At 36.8% G+C, this 19264-nt stretch overlaps 1 protein-coding gene across 5 annotated transcripts in view; it reads left to right on the top strand.

Moving 5' to 3' along the window:
- The window catches only part of cntn1b (contactin 1b), a 109354-nt gene that overhangs the window by 57771 nt on the left and 32319 nt on the right, over positions 1–19264 (top strand). For all 5 annotated transcript variants that reach the window (XM_088644838.1, XM_088644836.1, XM_088644835.1 and 2 more), the window contains 9 exons: positions 2803–2935; positions 9242–9368; positions 10707–10885; positions 11904–11999; positions 12619–12825; positions 13396–13495; positions 14410–14591; positions 15940–16064; positions 16827–16947. In XM_088644838.1, coding sequence (XP_088500964.1) covers positions 2881–2935; positions 9242–9368; positions 10707–10885; positions 11904–11999; positions 12619–12825; positions 13396–13495; positions 14410–14591; positions 15940–16064; positions 16827–16947 — 1192 coding nt within the window. In that variant the 5' untranslated portion in view covers positions 2803–2880. The remainder of the gene's footprint in view (positions 1–2802; positions 2936–9241; positions 9369–10706; positions 10886–11903; positions 12000–12618; positions 12826–13395; positions 13496–14409; positions 14592–15939; positions 16065–16826; positions 16948–19264) is intronic.

Here is a 19264-nt window from a genome sequence, read left to right as displayed (position 1 = left end):
CTCGGACACACTGGCCGTTCCGTGGTTGTCCGGGCTGAGTCTCAGGATGGTCAGGAGGCGCGCTGCGAGAATGTCCTGCCCTTGGGAGCCTTCTGCTCCTGGGCCGTCCTGCCCTGGAATTCTCCTTTGAATTCCCTTTAGAATAGTCCACAGAATTCTCTCCAGAATCCTACTGAATCTCACAGGCTCTCTGTGTTGCCTGTTTTTACCCGGAGGAACTTCAGCTCATTCATTGACTGAAAGTTCCATGGGCATCAGAGTCCCACGTGGGTTACTCGGCCCTACTAGTCCCTGATTGGTTGATAAAGGTGAGATATGAGTCACTTACTCCTGACACTTAGGAATGCAGTCCAGATGTCCATCTGGCACTCCCTAGACAGATAGGCGCCAATGGATGACCATTGATCATGATAGCCAGGCTTAGCTAAGTGCATCCCCCTTTGGGAGCTGTCCTAGGAAACCTTATCAAAGGAAACCTTAAATCAGCCTGCATGAATAGTTGAACAGAGAGATGAGGCTTCATTTGGGAAGGCTCAGAACACTTAATTCTTTCTTATTAATAAGCCTCGCCGCTACACCAGTAATCTGGTAATCTCAGAATTGGTAATAATTTGAATCTGAATTAACTGTAACATTAAATAATTGATAATTGTAGATTAAGTCCACCATTATCTCTTTCTGGATAAATATGTTTGTAACATCATTGTGATCATTCTTGGGCTGAAGTTTTAAAAGTGCCAGGAATGAAAACTGCCACTGATTGGTCTGATTAAAGATGTCCTGTTCAATTTATGTTTTAGGAGCTAGTATGGTGAGAACTAACTGCAGTAGCTTTGTTGCCTCTGCATCAAAACATAATGGGACGAAATCTAAGGAGCTGTCCAGGTGATCTGTCCCTTAAAATATTTATATATTCACATGGGCTCTTCAGTTAGTTGACGTTAAACTGATTTTAACTTTTCCACAAAGCTTGTGCAATCCAGCAAGGCTGGGAAATTCAACTTGCCAGTAGTTGAATTGAGCTCTCATTTGTAAATTTGATGTTGTAAATTAAATTAGTAATAGCCTAGTCTGTACCAGTCGGGAATTTAACATCTATTTTATGGGCACTACCCTCGGAATTAATCTTTCTTCATCAAGAAGTCTAGATGACTATTTCTAGTCCATCGACTGTTTTGAAATATATTTTGCAGATATCAAATACAGGAGGATTCCGTCCTGGCTTTAGAACAATAGACTCTAACTCTCCAACTCTTTGTCCTCGCACAGATATTTGAGTGGGCATTGGAGTTTGCCACCCTGTCTACACATGTTTTGTGTACATTGAAAAGGCTTCAACCATGTACCCAGGGGTATCTTGTGGAAGGTGTTTCAGAAGCATGGGTTGCCAGGGCTAGTGCTGCATGCCATCCCATCCCTGTATTAGTGGAGAGGGTTGCATCGACATTCTCAGTGTTAAACTGTGTCCATTCAAGGTGGCAGTCAAACTCCACCAAGGGTGTGTCTTGTCTCCTCTCCTGTTTGTGATTTTCATGTCAAGGCACATCTGAAGTCTGTAGTGTATGCAGTTTGGGGACCTGAGAGTTGCATCTTTGCTCTTTGTGGATAATTTACTGGAGAGGTTTGCAGCCGAGTATGACACAGTTGGCACCTCCAAATCTGAAGTCATGGTTCTTTCCTGGAAAAGAGTGGCTTTGTCTCTCCAGCTGAGTGGGGAACAGATGCCCCAAGTGGAGGAGTTTAAGGGGCTTTGGGTTTTGTTTGCATGTGAGTGTACAGGGGATTGTGAGATTGACCAGTGGATTGGTGCTGCGGCTGCAGTTAAGCAGACACTGTAATAAACCATTGAAGTGAATTGGGAGCTGAGACAAAGCTCTCAGTTTTCCGGTCAATCTACATCTTCATCCTCAACTATGGCCATGGCCAATGTGTAGTGACAGAAATAGTGAGATCACGGGTACGAGAGGCAGAAATGAGGTTTCTCCATAGTTCTCCTGGGCATACTCTCAGTCACAGAGTGAGAAGCACTGCAATCTTTTTTGGAGTATTGCTCCTGTGGAACAATAAGAGCCAGGTGAGGTGGTTTGGGCATTTGGTGACGGTGCCCACTGGGTGCATCCTGCTGAAGGGATGCCGGGTATAGCCCAAAGAGAAGACCCAGGACATGCTGGAGGGATTATATCTCTCCTGGAATCCACTGCAATATCATGGAAATCCAAGGATAGGTTGCTGGGGAAAGGGAAGTCTGATCTGCCCTGCTCAGCCTATTACCACCATGACCCTCACCAGGAGTAAGTGGTTAGAAAATGGATGGATAGATGGATTTTGCACGCCGGAATAAATTCCCATGACTGAGAGAGTATTTCTTTCAGTCTACAGGTGTAAAAATAGGTAAATTTAGCCTCAAGGGCCTTCTTTAACTTAAGTCTGCACCTGATTACCCTCTGATGCCATTTTAATGGCCCCATCAACAGTTTGAGCGACAAGATTTTTAACAGTTTTATGTTTCTAACACCCCAAAAATGTACTCTGACAAAACAGTGTTTCTCTGTCACCTCTAACCCCCAAAAACCTCCTACACTGTTCAGTGCATTATGCAAAACTATTGAGACCTGAACTTTGTTGCTGACATTGTCAGTTTCTTCAACTGCAAAAATGGTGCTGCATTTATGTGTTCTTTTTGTCTTTTCTGTTTACCCCACTGACAGATGCGTTTGAATTATTTTGTATCCTAAAAAAATAATGTAAAACTAATTTATAACTTAGTGATTAATCATGTTTTTTATTTTTTTATTTTTGCAGAAAACCAGGCCTTTCCAGCAATTTGTTTAGTGACTCTTCAGAAAATCAGTGCAGCCCTTGCCATTTTCTAACGGAAAAATGCAACAACTGCCTTTGTTCCTGTTCTTTCTCTTATATGATTTCTCTTATGCTGGTAAGTAAAATATCGGTACTGTCGCAAGCTATTTTATCTTTGAAAGTGATTGTTAATTTTAATTCCTTTCAGGTTAGAAATTACTTGTTTCTTACATACCGTACTGTAACTGTATAGGCATGTAGAATGGCCTACCACATACAGTATTATTCACTGTTCTCAAACTGAAAAATAAAGTTAAATATACAGTACATGATGTTGGGAGCCGTGGTAGCTCAGTGATGTAGCTTGCTCTAAATTCTTCCAGACAGCTTCCAGGTCCACTCAGCCTCCTTTCCAAATGAGTATGTGGGGCTAAACCTTCCGGGGATTATAGGCTGGCCGGAGTATGATGCTGACCACATCACCTCCACTTCCAGTGTCGGATGGTTGAGAAAAATTGTGACCCTTGCCCCCCCCCCCCCCCCATTCTCCCATGAGCCTTTATGGCCTGAAAAGGGCACCTTAGCTACAATACCTACCTGATATTTACCTGTGAATGATGAAAAGTCCAGGGCCATGAGTGGTGTCTGTAAAGGAAAAGACTGCTTCCTTTGTTAATTAAATCCTGTGGGATGGCTCCACTGATAGATAAGAATATACACTGGGAGTTTTTCAGGCTAGTAGAGGAAAAATGGTGGAGTTTAGGATTTGAAAGGGGTAGAACAGAACAATGAAGCCTGAAGCCTCTGACCTTCTGTTACCTGCATGGTATGCCATAAATAAAAAATAGAAAAAATACCAATATATTACAACACACTCTGAACCATGAAGACTGCTTTGAGCTGCGTTGCAATGACATTGCACAGTTGTGCAATCACTTTGAGAAGCTGAGAGTACAGAATTTAAGTTTATTTTTCCACTCTCAATCAAATAGTCTATGCATTTCACGAAAACAATGGTCAGAGAAAAACAGAGAGTACAAGGAATTATCAAAAGTCTTTCACAAATTGCATGTTAAATTTAAAATGCTTCAAAGGGACCATAAAGCTATGTTATATTTTTTTCTGAAAAAAATATTTAGGGATTTTTTAATTTACATTTAATTACCCTGATAAAGTAAGATATGATGATATTTCACACAATAATTTGGTTTGATATAAAGGAGTTATGAATTGTCTTGTATATAAGAAAAAAACTCAATTGAGAACATCTCATAGCCACTGTACTTCTGCATACTGTACTGGAATAAACACCTACTGTATAATGTCATAGTGTCAATAAAAAACAGGTAAATCTTCCTCATAAGTAGCCTCTTCTATCTCAGTGTTTCCCATTTTCCCAAAATAAAGGTCATTTTACGGAGGAAAGCTCAAATACAATAATTTCTTTGTCTCTAGTCTCTCAATCTCTGTGAGTATCTTATCATCCCTAAGAACCTGCATATATGGCAAGAGGTGAGCCCAAGAGTAGTCCAAAACTGTTTGACTGAGAACAAAACAGTACATCTGCCATTTCATGTCAGTCAATTAATGAGTCAATCCATCAGTCAATCAATCAAGAAGTCTTCCTGTGAGCTCCATACAGTATGTCAGTCCGGCTACACTTAATTTAAGTCACAATTAGGATTTCATAGTGTGTCACTTTCTAATTAAGGGAGACTACATCACAATCCCATTGTAACAAACGTTGTTGTAATGTCTCATTCAACAACTAGTGAAATTCATATGCAACAACATATACATGTACTGTAATAAGAATCAAATTAGCTTATAATTTATGGATATATTTTTTAAGAATAAAGTGTGCATATTTTGAATTATTGAGTAAATTTGGAGTCATTTCGATTAATTGATCATTTATGACTGACCATGGTTCTCCTGAGTGACTTTGACTGTAACTGTTACACTGACAGCAGTGAGTGTTTAAAGATGGACCCTATGTGGGTGATGAGGAAACAAGAAAGCCGTAAAAGGGTGTTCAAAGTCCAAAAAATACAGAGAGGCAATCAGTTCATCAATACCATCGTCAAGTTCCAAAAGACAATGTAAAGAAGGCAATCCAAAAGTCAGAAAAAAACAGGAAGCAGACTACATCAGGAAAAGGGCTCTGAAGTGTTTCCCAAGAGTTATAACCCAATACTGAGCAAAGGTAGATGCAGACAGCTAGGTTTAATGAGAGTGAAGGAGAGGCGTGGTCATGAGTTAACGCCTGCCCAGAGTAGGTGAAATAAGTCGTTAGTACCTGTTACTGTTAATGTTACTGTTACTGTTACTGTAATTAAGTAACAAGTAACAAGATTTATTTGCAAATAAGCTGTATGAACTCTTTCTGTCTGGATTCATACAGATGCTTAGCACTGAAACAGCTCCCTGATAGTAATGATTTATTGATGTCTGTTGACTCTGTTTTTATGCATTCTTGTCCTGCTGAACTTTAGCGTGCCATAAAATGAATCATATCATCTTGCTGAAAATAATGAAGTGGGTTTCCTCTGAAGATGTCTCATATTATTCTTCGGAAGTTGTGCATATCTGACCATATTTCTCCTAGTCTGATGAGGCAAACCTCAGTCATGAATGTTTTACAATCTTCAAAATTAAAATACTTTTAAAATCAGACACAAGGAAATTAAAAACAGATACAGGAAATAGTACCAGGTCAGTGTTAGGTCAGTGTACCAGTCTACCCCTTCTACCAGGCAAGTAAAACAAAGATACCGTAGGGTATTCCAATTAAAAAAAAAACCTTGTAAGATCATATAACTGTTTGCTATGATTACAAACCTAAGTATAATGTTAATTAATATCATACTTTCCAACATCATCTATTAATTCAGATATATTTTCCAATCCATTTTAAGTCCAAATTGTCAGTGGCCCCCAGCCAGTTAACAATGAGGACACTATTATGTTTTAGAATTTCACCCTCTTGGCATTTGTAGATTGTTTAACTCTGGAAGCAAATTAGAGAAGTCTAATTTATGCGTTATTGCCCTAATAGTAATAAATGTCACTTGGTCGGTACTTATCAGGAGGCTAATTGAAGAAGGGGAAAGTAATCCACAACTCATTACCTATTAAAACCAGTTCAGAACACCACTTATGAAATGAATTTTTCCTTTAAAGTTGATCAAAAGTCAGCTTTTATTTTGGGATTCCACTTCTGAGCTTAAGTACTGTTGCGAAATGGTCCATAGCTGGTTTACTCAGAGAGGACAGTGACAGAGAATAGGCAGGAGGCAGGTTTGCAGTTTCACAAAGGCAGGGGTTTTACTGTCTTTCTAGTTACAGAAGAAGGTGCTATTCACATTTCTATTCACAATTTACCTTGTGCTTCTGTGAAAATATATTTAGTATAATCTGACAGAAATGACATTATTATTTAACCTTAAATCTTTAAATAAGCTGAATGAGTAGTGATATCTAAATTAATAAGTAGTGTATGTCCAAATGCTCTAAATAGTTAGCATTCTCCCTGTTTCAGATAGATATACACTGTACAACAGGCACAATATTGCCAAATTTATAAAGGCAACAGTACGTACTGTAGTTCTGGTGTTGCTGGGTTATGCTGAATTGTCAATGTATGTTATGTTGCAAGGCATAACTGTCATATGTTCCTGGCAGAGTTACTAAAACAATGAGGAACTTGCTTGACTGAACTTGCTTGACTTGTTTGAGTGCACAGCCAATGTCAAATCCTTCATGGGCAGGTTTTACTGTATAAAAATACCACTCTTTGTAATACGTCTTTGAGTCTGGCCTGTAAGACCTAGGCTCCCATATGCATATGTAATAAAGAAGACTTCTGCTTAATGGACACCCGGATTGCTGTCATTTGTTTGACACAACACGTTACAACACACAGTTGTGAATATTTGAATATGTACTGTCCAAGTATTTGTGACTGGGGAAATACTGTTAGGGAAAAAGAGTGTAATCTTAAATACAATCCCAAACAGAGATCTTATTATGCTAATTGAGATACTATATACTGTAGAAATTTCTGGAATTTCAGTTTATTTACTTTGAAAGCATAGTTATGGAAGATCACTACAGCTTACTCAATATAATGTTTTAGCATTTAAAGGATTTTAGCTTATTGTTTTTTATATTCTAACTTAATTTGAAAATGTAATGCCAGTGGTTTGGTAAATTAATGCAATTATTAACATGACCATTATTTTCTGCAATTTTTTTTCATTTACCTGCTCTTGAGCCACAATTGTTCATACTCATATCACAATTCAGACAGAACACTAATTACTAATGTTTTATTAACATAGCCGTGGAAGAAGAGAGTGTCAGTAGTTAAGACAAAGTTGCCACAAAATGGATGTCTTGTGCCTTAATTAAATTTAAATTTATAAAATATGTATAAGAAAGATGTATAATATATTCTATATTACTTATGCAGCTCATATAGTACAGTATATTAGGGAATACAGGAAAAAGACATCAGGGTGAAACTTTTTTTAAAACATTTTTTAATAAGGAAAAGTCTCAGATTTTGCAGTCTTCTTGCTTAGTAGGAGTGCCTTTCTTTTAATTTGTACCCATAAGGTATAGTGTTATCTTTTACAGGATAATCTCCCTTTGAACCTTTTATGCAATTATAATTTTAGCAAGAAGGAAAGTGTGATGATTTTAGTTGCTTCTGCAGTGAAGAAGAAGAAGTGGTACAGAAAAAATAAATCTAAATAGGAACACTTTATGAGGGAGAGACTTGTAGAATCATCGCTAACTATTGTCAGAAAAAATCAGATAGCCCATCTTAAACAAATTGAATTTCTAACTTAATATACAAGTAGCCAAATTTCACAACAGTTCTTAATTCTTCAGGTCCTATTACTGAAGATTCTCCTGTAATTTCCTGTTCCAATACATACTGTAGGTATTTACAGTATAAACTGTAGAATTAAATCCCAGATTTAGAACCTGAAAGCATGCAAATAAAGTGGAAAGTCTGTTCTGTATAAACAAATATAAGTTGATTTAAACTTTTTTTTGATTGCTCAATTTGGTAATAAACATGTTGACTTGTAGTTTACTATTTTATACCCCTAAGAGCTCTGTCAAATGTGCTCCAACTCAAATGCTGGACTGTCAATATCATAACTGTAATCCCATACGATTGCCCCTGAATTTTAAAGTCATAATCTTAGTTCTAAGTTGTCTTGAGTCATTCTATTGGAATCTCAACACTTCTGAGTTGGCCTGTAAGAATGGAAAAACTGATGACTCAAGGTCTTTGTGAGTGTATTGCTGAGCAGAAAGGCACAAGATGTTCTTGTGTTCAATTCAATTCTTTACCACATTAATATACTTCCACCTCCCCATACAGTAGGTTGGCTTCAACAATGTAGCAGTGAGTATAATGCCCACCAAAACATCTCACACATATTGTCCTCTGTCTTGTCTGCCAAGGGCATAAATTTCATCAAGGAGTAAAGCATTCAACCACTCTACCATCATCTCAATTTAGTCTCTCAGCTATTACTCATAATGATATTGATGCAGGTAGTGAGCTGGAGACATCTGCTGATGCATGGCTAATTTCTTCTCTGAATTTTTAATGCTTTTGCCTCCGCAGTCTGAAAATGATTGCACTGGCAATGTGATAGATGTAGGTACTGCTGATTAAGGTGGCATAAAATGATCAAGAGTGTGGGGCCCAATAGACAAAACAGCAGGCAGCAGGGTGTGCCAATCCTGATCTGTGGTCATAACAGGCATGGCCTGAAGCCTGGTGGCACAGTGTGAAAGCACAAAAAGGAAATACACGAGCTGCGGTTGGGATGAAGCAGAAAGGTTTGTAACTTAAATATATCACAGTTCAAAGCACCAGGGGAAAGTCCAAGAGACAAGATCAAAACACAGCAGGGTCAGTTATCCAAACAGAGTGCAAGATGGTGTAATACAAAATAAGCACTTCAGAGGCTCAGCAAAACTTTTATAATTGTAACCAGAGCACTAGTCGATCAGACCTCACATCTCTTGATTCACCAGGAGACATGGGAGGTGATTACCCACAGGTGAAGCAAGCTTCCTGTCCGATTGTGTTTCCTCTAATTCTGAATATTTTTTCCAGTGTTATTCTATTAAAAAAAATTGTGAACTTGAATGTGGTGCAAGGTTTGTACTTTTTTTTCCACAGAAATGCATCAATGCTACCAACCTGAATACAGTTTATACATATAAGTTTCTCTATTCAATTTTTCCCTTCAGGATTAAACCTAATTATAGTGTACTGTAAATGTAACTTCCAAAACAACTCTATTACTATCAAAAGCCTTTATAGTAACTTTTTAGTAACTACACTACAGTTTCTTCTTTGTAGGAAATATCTATACATGATTAAATGACAGTGTTTCTTTTTCCACAGAGGAAAGGACAGGGTATGGACCAGTGTTTGAAGAACAGCCAATTGATACAGTCTACGCAGAGGAATCCCCTGAAGCTAAAATTTCTATGAACTGCAGAGCACGTGCCAATCCACCAGCCACTTACAAGTAATATGTTTTGTACATTTTTAGCAAGGTCTTGTTTTTTACTTGCACAACAAAAAAGTGCTCAATATCCACCAGCATTGATGGGTTAAATGTTGTGGGGGAAAAAAAGCAACATTAGACTAGAACTTGAAATAAAAAATAAATTATTAGAATAAAAATATTGCACTACAAAATAACAGCTGAATTCTGAACATGTCTGTATTTGACAGTTTTTAATTAGTTTTTATTTTTTTTATTTTGCACAATATGAATATATTTGTTCTGTTTTCAATAATAAGGCTTTTTCTAGAGTTAGAGAATACAAGTTTGGGGAGTTTCATTCAATTCTAATGTTGCCTCATGACAGTCTCCTGGGACTTAAGGTTTTTGACAAGTTTAAGTAGGGATGTGCATGGTTCCTTAAGCCTATTTTAATAATATGAATGACTTGGATTTGTATAGCTCTTTCCTCCCCAGGGATCCCAGAGTGCTTTATATATACAGTAAGAAAGGATCTATTGAAGTAGAGCACCCTTCAGATCAGGTGGAGAAGAGATAAATTGCTTCAGCAGTTGAATTAAGAGGGGAATATAGATAGGGCAGATGGTGCAAGCCTGCCAGGACAGTGTTTGGCAGACAGAGCAGGTGCTGTCTCAGAAGATATCAGTTTGCATATAGAAATAAGTAGACACAATGTCAAGTTCTTTGAAGATGATGATGTTACCATCCATCAGACCAGTACTGCATGATTGCTTTTTCTTGGCCCTTTTTCCCTGCCATGCACTCTGAGGTGCCGTCTTTTTGAATGTTATCAATATCAATAAAGGGCAAAAGTGTCTATCTTTAGATGTGCAGAAGGGTGCCTTGCCATGATTTGTACAGTATGTCATTCTTTGTAGGTCAAGAGCAACATCCTGCCTTTAAGTTCTGTACCTTTGAACAAACCTAACACCATGATTCCTAGCATTTAACTGCTATATTCTGGTTGTCGAATTGTGTAGACGACATGACGTGAGCAGCTGTTTGAAAGTTTTTTTTTTGTGACATTCAGACTTTGGGTTTAAAAAATGCAAAAGAATACAGATTACGCAGAATATACTGTACTGCCATTCAGACGTAATGTGTATCATAAGTCTATGTGAAGTTTGTAATGCTAAGGTCTAATTAAAGTGTAATCATTGCCTGTGTGTTGTGTTGCAATTGGATGATTTTATGTATTAAGGTATCAAAAAGATAAAATGGATGGCAGGTGGTTGAGTTTATTTTCAATGTAATTCAACTTTATTCAGTTAGGATGGGTGTTATAAGCTGACCATGATTTTATAATTAAGAGACATGTAAATAATTTTCTTCACCTAGGTGGAAACATAATGGCTGGGAAATCAAAATACTGGAGCCTGATGAACATTACAGCATGTTAGGAGGGAATCTCGTGATTCACAAACCAGACAGAAACAAGGACGCTGGAAAATACAGCTGCATAGCAAAAAATGAATTTGGCACAGTTGTCAGCAAAGAAGCCACCCTCACATTTGGATGTAAGTCACATGTGGATGCACATAACCTGGGTTCTGGTTTGGTGCACAGAAATACATTAAATATGAAATCTATTATTTTCATGGGTCCCTAATGTCTATTAAACTGCATGATGGACTTGTTCAGTGGCACTCAAAATTATTTCACAAATTTATTTCATTTTGTGTTGAATGCTGAACTATGGTAGCCATTTACAGTGCATTCAGCAATTCCCTAAGTTGCAGGTAAGGTGTAAGTTCTAATGAGATTAATTTTCTTCTTGATTGCTACAGAGTTGAAAGTGATAATAACCAAAAGGGAAATCTTATCCAGCCACCTCAGGTTGAGCAACAGGAGAAAGAAATAATGTGTCATGTACAGTACAAAGAATGTACTGGTGTTATACTAAATACTGTGACTTCCATTAACAGATAACATTATAGATTTAACAAATAGGCTTATGGATTTTATTAAAATAATTAAATCAAATGCACAAATAATTGTGATCCTCTTCTAGAAAAAAGGAGGATATGGATCTCAATTACAGTTAAAACACCTCAGTGTCTAAAGTATTCAGTGTCTTAAGGGATTTTTTTATGTAACTATAATGACATTACAGGACTATTTGACTTTAACTGACTATGCTTTGTCTTTAATAATAATATGAAGTAGCAGCCTGCATATTTTACATAATATTGCATGTAAATTGTCCCAGTATTTAAGTGATATTACACAAACAATTGAAATGTGGGATTATCATAATACATGATTCCTTGCTAATATTACCATTGGTACAGTGTACAGTAGTTTTTCTGGATTCTGTTTAGAAATTTTTTTAATGTATGATTTCAGTTACACTGTCATTCAGTCACATTAATCATTCAAAGTGTAGAAATACATTTTGAGGCTGAAAAAGCCAATTTCATTTTAATTTTAATCGTTATTCTATTATTTGAAATTTACATGTACTATTTCTCAAGTAAAAGTTTCTCACTTTACAAAGTACTGTAAGTATATTGGAGTTTCTCGGTTTCTGTCTAGATCTGGACCCATTCTCTACAGAAGAGCGTGAAGCAGTATATGTGAAGGAGGGACAAGGTGCTGTCCTGCTGTGTGCTCCCCCGCCACGCTTTCCAGGTTGTCACTGTCAAGATAACTTTTACAATATACAGTATGTACATGCGTCAGAATTGTGGGGAGGTCAGAAACTCCTTATTGCTGGCATTTTACTGCAAGATTGTCTCATCAAAAGACTCCTCTTGTGAGCAATCACAGAGAACTGTTGGGAATTTAAATTTGTGTACGCACTTACACACTAGAAAGTTAAAATATATCATTTGTCATAAACTTTGCTGTGTAAAAGTCTATGGGAAACAATATACAGTATGCATGAAACAGGCATAAACATTGTACTCAAAGTCTCTAGTTGTGTTTATTATTATAACAGTTTTGATTACTAATGACGCTTTGATTCAGTGAGAATAGAATCAAGATTTCAGCAATTGGAAATGTTCCATTTACATCAAAATGTAAAAAGATCACAATTTTGTTTACATTTGTTCACAAACACACAATTTATTTTAATAGCTAATCCATCACATTTAGAATAAAAACTAATCGATTAATTATTGGGTGTTCCTCATCATTAATATCACTGTGAATTATTTGTGGTCAATGTTTGTCATCAAAATGGACACATTTATAGTAGGCAACTAACTTTAGAAACACATTAAATAATATTGTTTGACTCTTTCAGATGAGTTGTCATATCGTTGGATTCTGAATGAGTTTCCTGTTTTTATCCCTTTGGATAAGCGAAGATTTGTCTCCCAGAGAACTGGAAATCTTTACATCTCAAAAGTAGAGGCATCTGACAAAGGCAATTACTCCTGTTTTGTGCACAATCCATCAATTACAAAAAGTGTCTTCAGCAATTTCATTCCTTTGGTTCCCCAAACAGAACGTGAGTACTTACCTTGATCTGTCATTTGTGTGTGTGTATTGTTTCAGAAGGTTGGTGTCTGCAGACAATATTTTCAAAAGACAGATTTGTAATCATTCTTATCATCAAACTGAGCATTTCTATCTGTTGTAAATCACTGTGAATTTTTTTAATTTGAAAAAAATATATCAAAACTATGTAAAGTATTATTTGTATTACAGCATATGTTTAAATAACTTTTCTAGTGAAATTAATTACTAATCATCAGCTGAACACTCTTTGATGATATCTGATGAACTGAACAGTATACAAACCCTTGTAGAAAGAGGCAACAGTATTTTAACTTTGAAAACTGTTCATTTCAAAAGGGATTGAAAAGCTTTGGTTTTGAGGAACTCTTTGTTCATCTCTTTATCCTGTGACATAGTTCATCTTATAAATGATTTTTTCCTTTATCTGTATTGCTACAAGTTCTTCTAAATTATTATTTTTTTTGCTTAGTAGTTAACTTAGGCTTAAAAAGACATTGGGCAATGTAACATGTAATGTTACTTACTTTTTCCATTTTTTTGTTTTACTTTCTATTGGAAGGCCCTGTACGAAAGTATCCAGCAGATATAAGAGTAAAGTTTCCAGACACCTATGCATTGGTTGGCCAAAATGTATCACTTGAATGCTTTGCACTAGGAAAGTAAGTAAAACATTTTCAGAAAACTCTGAATTCAAAGAACTGTACAGTTTGTCATGTAATTTGCCAAACCGCTTTATACCATACGGTGTCATGGGAAGCCGGAGCCTACCTGGCAAGCAACGAGCACAAGGCCGGGTACACCCTGGACAGGGCGCCAGTCCATTGCAGGGCAAGGGCAAGCCAATCATACATGGGCACAATTGGTAAATGCCAAGGGGGGAGATTTGCCCTGGACACCGGGATAGTTTCCTATTTTTATCAAGAAATACCCAGGGTTTTTCAATTACCACTCAGGACCTTGGTTTAGCATCTCATATGCAAGGCGGCACCCACTACAGTATAGTGTCCCAGCCACTATACCAGGGCTTTATGACCCACACAGACCGCAAGGTGGGCGCCCCCGCTGGTCCACTAACACCACTTCTAGCAGCAACCATAGCTTCCCACAAGGTCTCCCGTCCAGGTACTGACCAGGCTCAACCCTGCTTAGCTTCAGTGGGTAGCCAGTTGAGAGCTGCAGGGTGATATAGCTGCTGGCCTGTACAGTTTGGAACTGTTTCAAATACCAAAACTTTTGATTGGTACACTTTATACAGTGTATGATTGTGTTAATTCATTTACAGTATGTAACCAAAATATTCAAATATTATATATTTTCTGGTCACTGAAAAGTGGCCTGTTTCTGTCTTTGACTTTTGTAGGAGAAATAAAAAGTATCTTTTTCTGGGCAGGAACGATTTTCACAAAAGATTCATGGAATCTCAGCAGACCATTTAATTCCATTGTAGGTCTAAATGCTAGGTCCTCAATATTGGAAATTACTTTTGACTTTAAAAAGAGCCTGTGTTCACTCAGCATGGAATGTATGAAAAAGGAAAAGATGGAGATGTTAATTTATTGTCTGATTTGCTTAGCCCTATTCCTGAAATCAGGTGGAGAAAGGTAGATGCTGAGTTACCAAGCAATCATGAAATCAGTATGTCTGGGGCAGTTCTTCAGATCAACAATGTTCAAGTGGAAGATGAAGGAGCTTATGAATGTGAGGCCTTAAATTCCAAAGGAAAAGATATTTACAGAGTGAGAGTCTATGTCCAAGGTAGGATCACTTTTCATTATGCTTATTTCTGATTTTAGCTTGAACTGATTATTTTATTTAAAAAATGTTTCTTTAATACTCTGTATCACATCTACAGTACACTGAATAGACGTGAAATGTATACTGATAAATCATGTCATTACGGTAGGTGCACATTTCTAAATAAAAAAACTATGGGTATACTTGAAGAAAAAGATGTGTAAATAAATATTTATTTCTGATCTCTGATTCATACTGTGTGTCAGTTGTACCATATAACATACTGTATAAATTTTTATACAACTAAATATGAAAATTAATACAATACCATCCACCAATACATAGAAGCCTTTAAAACGAAGAATATTTCCAACTTAATTTCTATCATAACCAGATAATGAAATTAAGGATCTTGCCAGTACAGTAGGTGTCCTGGGTTTTGATGTCTCTTAGTTTCCAACACCATTTAGGATAAGGCTGTTTTTCTGTTTTCACATACTACAGTATATGCCTCAAAGCTGTAACTCCATTGACTAAAAGGTATATGATTATACTAGATGCATATTAAAATATATATGCATATGGAAATGCTCCATTAATCATAATAATTTATTTTTAAAATCTGCATGTTGGAGTGCCAGAGTGTCTCTCTATATTTAATAAAGACGAGGATCTATATAGTCCAGATGCCACTGATGTGTGTAAATAATTGCAGCACAGAATTCCAAGTACCACTGGAATCGATTGTGCTTTAGTTAGCATTTGCCTTGGACCTGCTAGGCACCTCCAAGCACACAGAGTTCTTGAGAAGATCTTGGAACATCTTGGTGGAACAAGGAGAATAAGCTTGAATGACAAGCTTCTGAGTACTTTCTGAGATGCTGTCATAGGTTGCAAGTTACAGTTTACAATTGGAAGGAGATGGAAATTGAGTATTTCATTTTATTAATAGGAAAAGCACTGCCGGATTTTGAAACACTAGACTGTCATGAGTCTGTCCACTGAACTGAAGTGTGATATCACAAATCCAGCAATACCACTTCTAGATGCTAATTTATCTTTAGTAGATTTTTATTGTTAGTTGTCGTTTTGCAGCTTCTGATGATATCTTATTCTAAGGTGGGACCTTATGGACCTTTTACATAATATTTCTAGATTTTCATCTCAAAACAATGACAGGGTAATTCACCACACATGGGATACAGTGTATCAATAGCATCAACATAAGTGTTTGTACATGCAATTCATTCTAGTATGGAGACTGTTCTAATGTGTTAAAATATTTCGCATTCATGACCTACAATGCATTTCCTTCTTAGCTGTTTTATATTATATTCTAGTTATATTCTAAACTAGCTTCTCTTTCTAGCTTACCCTGAATGGGCAGAACATATCAATGATACGGAAAAGGATATTGGAAGTGAGCTGACTTGGTCTTGCATGGCTAAAGGAAAACCAAAACCAAGCATTAGGTGGCAGAAAAATGGATATGCGGTAAATGTATTTCAAATTTACTTGAAATGTTAGTGTTTTATCAACATTACCAACAAAAGAATGGTTGGTAATCATTTTAATTTGTTTAACACATCTCTGCAGACAGTGGTCATCTCTTCCATGCATCTCTGCTGACAGAGGGTGGGGGTGGTTATTGCAAGGGGCCTTTGGACATGTCTGCTACCTTGGAAGATCATTGCTTTTATAAGTGCTGATTCACTTACTTTTCCAGAGGTTTCTTGTGTAATTTTATTGCAAGAGAGATTGTATTCATAATAGTGATACTACTGGATGATCTGGGTGACTTGGGATGCCTGCATTAAACAACTTTGAAGTATTATAAAGCACAAACATTCTAGTTAATTATTTCAATACCTGATTTTCAGTACATCTTAAAATTAGTCCAATAGTATCGACATATATAATGTTCTTCACTTTTAATTTATTTATGTTTTGTTGCCTCTCAATATATAATGAAAACAAGAAGACCATGTGGTCATCATGGGACAGATTTGGAGACCTCTGACATTAATTTAATTTGAATTCAGCTGTTCTAACACTTTTTTGTCTATATATCAGAATGGAAAGAAAAACTGTTTGCATAGGGTCAATCCGAGTTCATTAATAGTTTGTGGTTAAGCAGCTTTAGAGATTCATTAAAATTAAAAGAAATCCACAGTCACACTCACAGTTAGCACTTTAGGCGTAAAAAAACCTGTATTTACAATGAGTTTGCTTACCAAAGATTTTCTTTCTTTTCAGTATTCGAGCGGCATTAATCTGAAGTTCTCTAGGCTTACTTTGGAAGATGCAGGAATGTATCAATGTATAGCTGAAAATGAACATGGACAAATCTATGCAAATGCTGAATTAAAAGTGACAGGTGAGTCTTTGTGAACTGATCAACAGATACTATAAAATGCGGATATAAAAATACATGGAAAGCAGAACTATAATATTATGTACTGTACTTCATATTAAAATTGAAATCCTTTGCAAAGATGACAAATTTACTGTGTGCCGTAACAACGCTGACACCCCGTCTCAGGGGGTAGAGGCACCGGTGTGAGGTTAGCGAGAACCGAAAAGGAAAGAAAACAAAAAGGAAAAATAGAAAGTGCACCGTTGTCCAGTCAGTCAGTCCAGCCTGGAAATAAAAGACCCCGCTTGGCAACGGAGACCAGACTGGACCAGTCTAGGAGAGCAGGCAGGGAGCGCAAGGCCCAAAATAAAATCTCAACATGTTAAAAGATAAGCCTGCCCCGGTTGAGATACAGGATGGGACAGGCAAAATGAAAAAGAAGAAAAACGACGGCCTCACGCTCGGGTACAATCCCCTCTGGTACTGCTGATGTAATGATCCTCCCCTTCTGGGGGTAACCCTGCTCGTGTCTTCAGCGGGTGTTCAGGGTGCCTTTAAAGAGCCCTCAGAGCTGCAGCTCATCTTTGATTAGTGCGTGCAGCTGTGTTTACAAAGACGAGGTGTCGCCCTTCCTCCAGGGATCCCCCTCCACACTGAACACACCCTCCGTGTGTAGTGCCACAGTACCTAATGCTTAATAATAAATGTTGGTACAGCAAAGTGACTTTTTTCATGTTTTTTTAAATAATTGCATGATGGTTAGCACTTTTGCCTTACTAATCTCGGTTCAATTACAGCTTCAGAGTCCTGTTTAGATTTTAGTTCACTCACACTTCACCAAGACATGCAGGCTGTTCACCCTTTTCAGGGCCTATTTTCAAGGGGGTTCAAGGGTTCATACTTGGAGGGGGCACTACAACTAACTTTGGCTATGGGATCACAGAGAAATGGCCACTTCTCAATTGTGTTTATGCTGAGGTCTCTTTTAAAAAACACATGAAGTGAAATGATCATTTTGCCATATGCCATTGCAGTAGTTGTAGAAAGTTAGGCCCCCAAATTGAAATTATTTTTATATGCACGCTTTCCAGTGCCTGAATGGTACAGCTAAAATTCAAGCCCACTGTACTAAAAGACCAGATTTCTGGCCCAGACCAAAAAAACAATTTGACCAGCTAGTCAAATGCAAATTATAATGATCTCTTGGAAATGCAAATGCAAAATATACTGTGATCTCTTGGAAATGAAAGGACATTGTAAAGCACTGGGTTTAAAATTTTCAACTTGTAAGTGGAAGCACTGATTTTAATTCCTCAGCAACCTCTGAACATTATAATACACAATAGCTGATGGTTGCTATGTGCAGTTGAATCTAAAGTCTAATACTCTACTAAAATGTATAAAAGTGAAAGAATTTCAGTAGTTAGATTAAAAGGGCTGTCAGTTCACAACAGATAAAGGTACAGTACCTACAGTATATAGTGGTGATAGCAGGGATTAAGACAAATATATTTTTAAAATATTTTACAAAGCTGTACAAAAAAATCAATTTGTGAATCTTCACAAAAATAATGCCAGTTATTAGAGCTGTCAATTCTACTTTGCACAATAATCCCATTCTCCTTCATCCATTTTACCTGGCACTCAAGTCTATTTGAAACCAGAATTAATTTTGCATTCTGCTAAATAATAATGCCAGCCTCTGTGTATAGTACTGACATGAAGACATGAAGATGTGTTACTTTCTTATAGCTTAATAATAAATTTGTAACATGCCACAATGAGTTATTCTCTTTACCACTATCATACAATTGTTGGTTATGTTTAGCTTTTTCATGTGCATCAAGAATTTGTGAGGCTCTTGTGAGTAATTTATGAACATAGTGTCAATAACTTGCAATATATAGTTGGCTATGAAGTGTAATTCCGTTTGAAAAATAATATTGTGTATACTGTGTGTATTGTATAAAGTACACAATTTGAGTTGTAATACATTCTCAAACAAATACTCAGATATGAAAGAAGTAGACTAATATATGCCAGTAAAATACAGTATGTAAAGTAATACAATATTTTTAACAAAAAGTTAAATACAGAAATGGATATGATAGGCAAGGCAAATACTAGGCAAAAATAGGCTCAGGCAAAAGTTTTTGCTAATTTATGTTTACATTTCCAGAAAATGGTTTCATTTAAAGTCCATCACAGGGCACAAACAGGCACGCACACACTCACACCAGGGTCAATTTATCTAGAAGTAAATTAACCTACCAGTATGTCTTTGGACTGTGGGAGAAAACTGGATATATACTGTATTGAATATATAGCTTATATATAG

Source organism: Lepisosteus platostomus, chromosome 9 (genome assembly GCF_059453375.1).
Source record: "Lepisosteus platostomus isolate fLepPlt1 chromosome 9, fLepPlt1.hap1, whole genome shotgun sequence".
Taxonomy (NCBI): Eukaryota; Metazoa; Chordata; class Actinopteri; order Semionotiformes; family Lepisosteidae; genus Lepisosteus; species Lepisosteus platostomus.
This window is presented reverse-complemented; position numbering and strand designations above follow the sequence as displayed.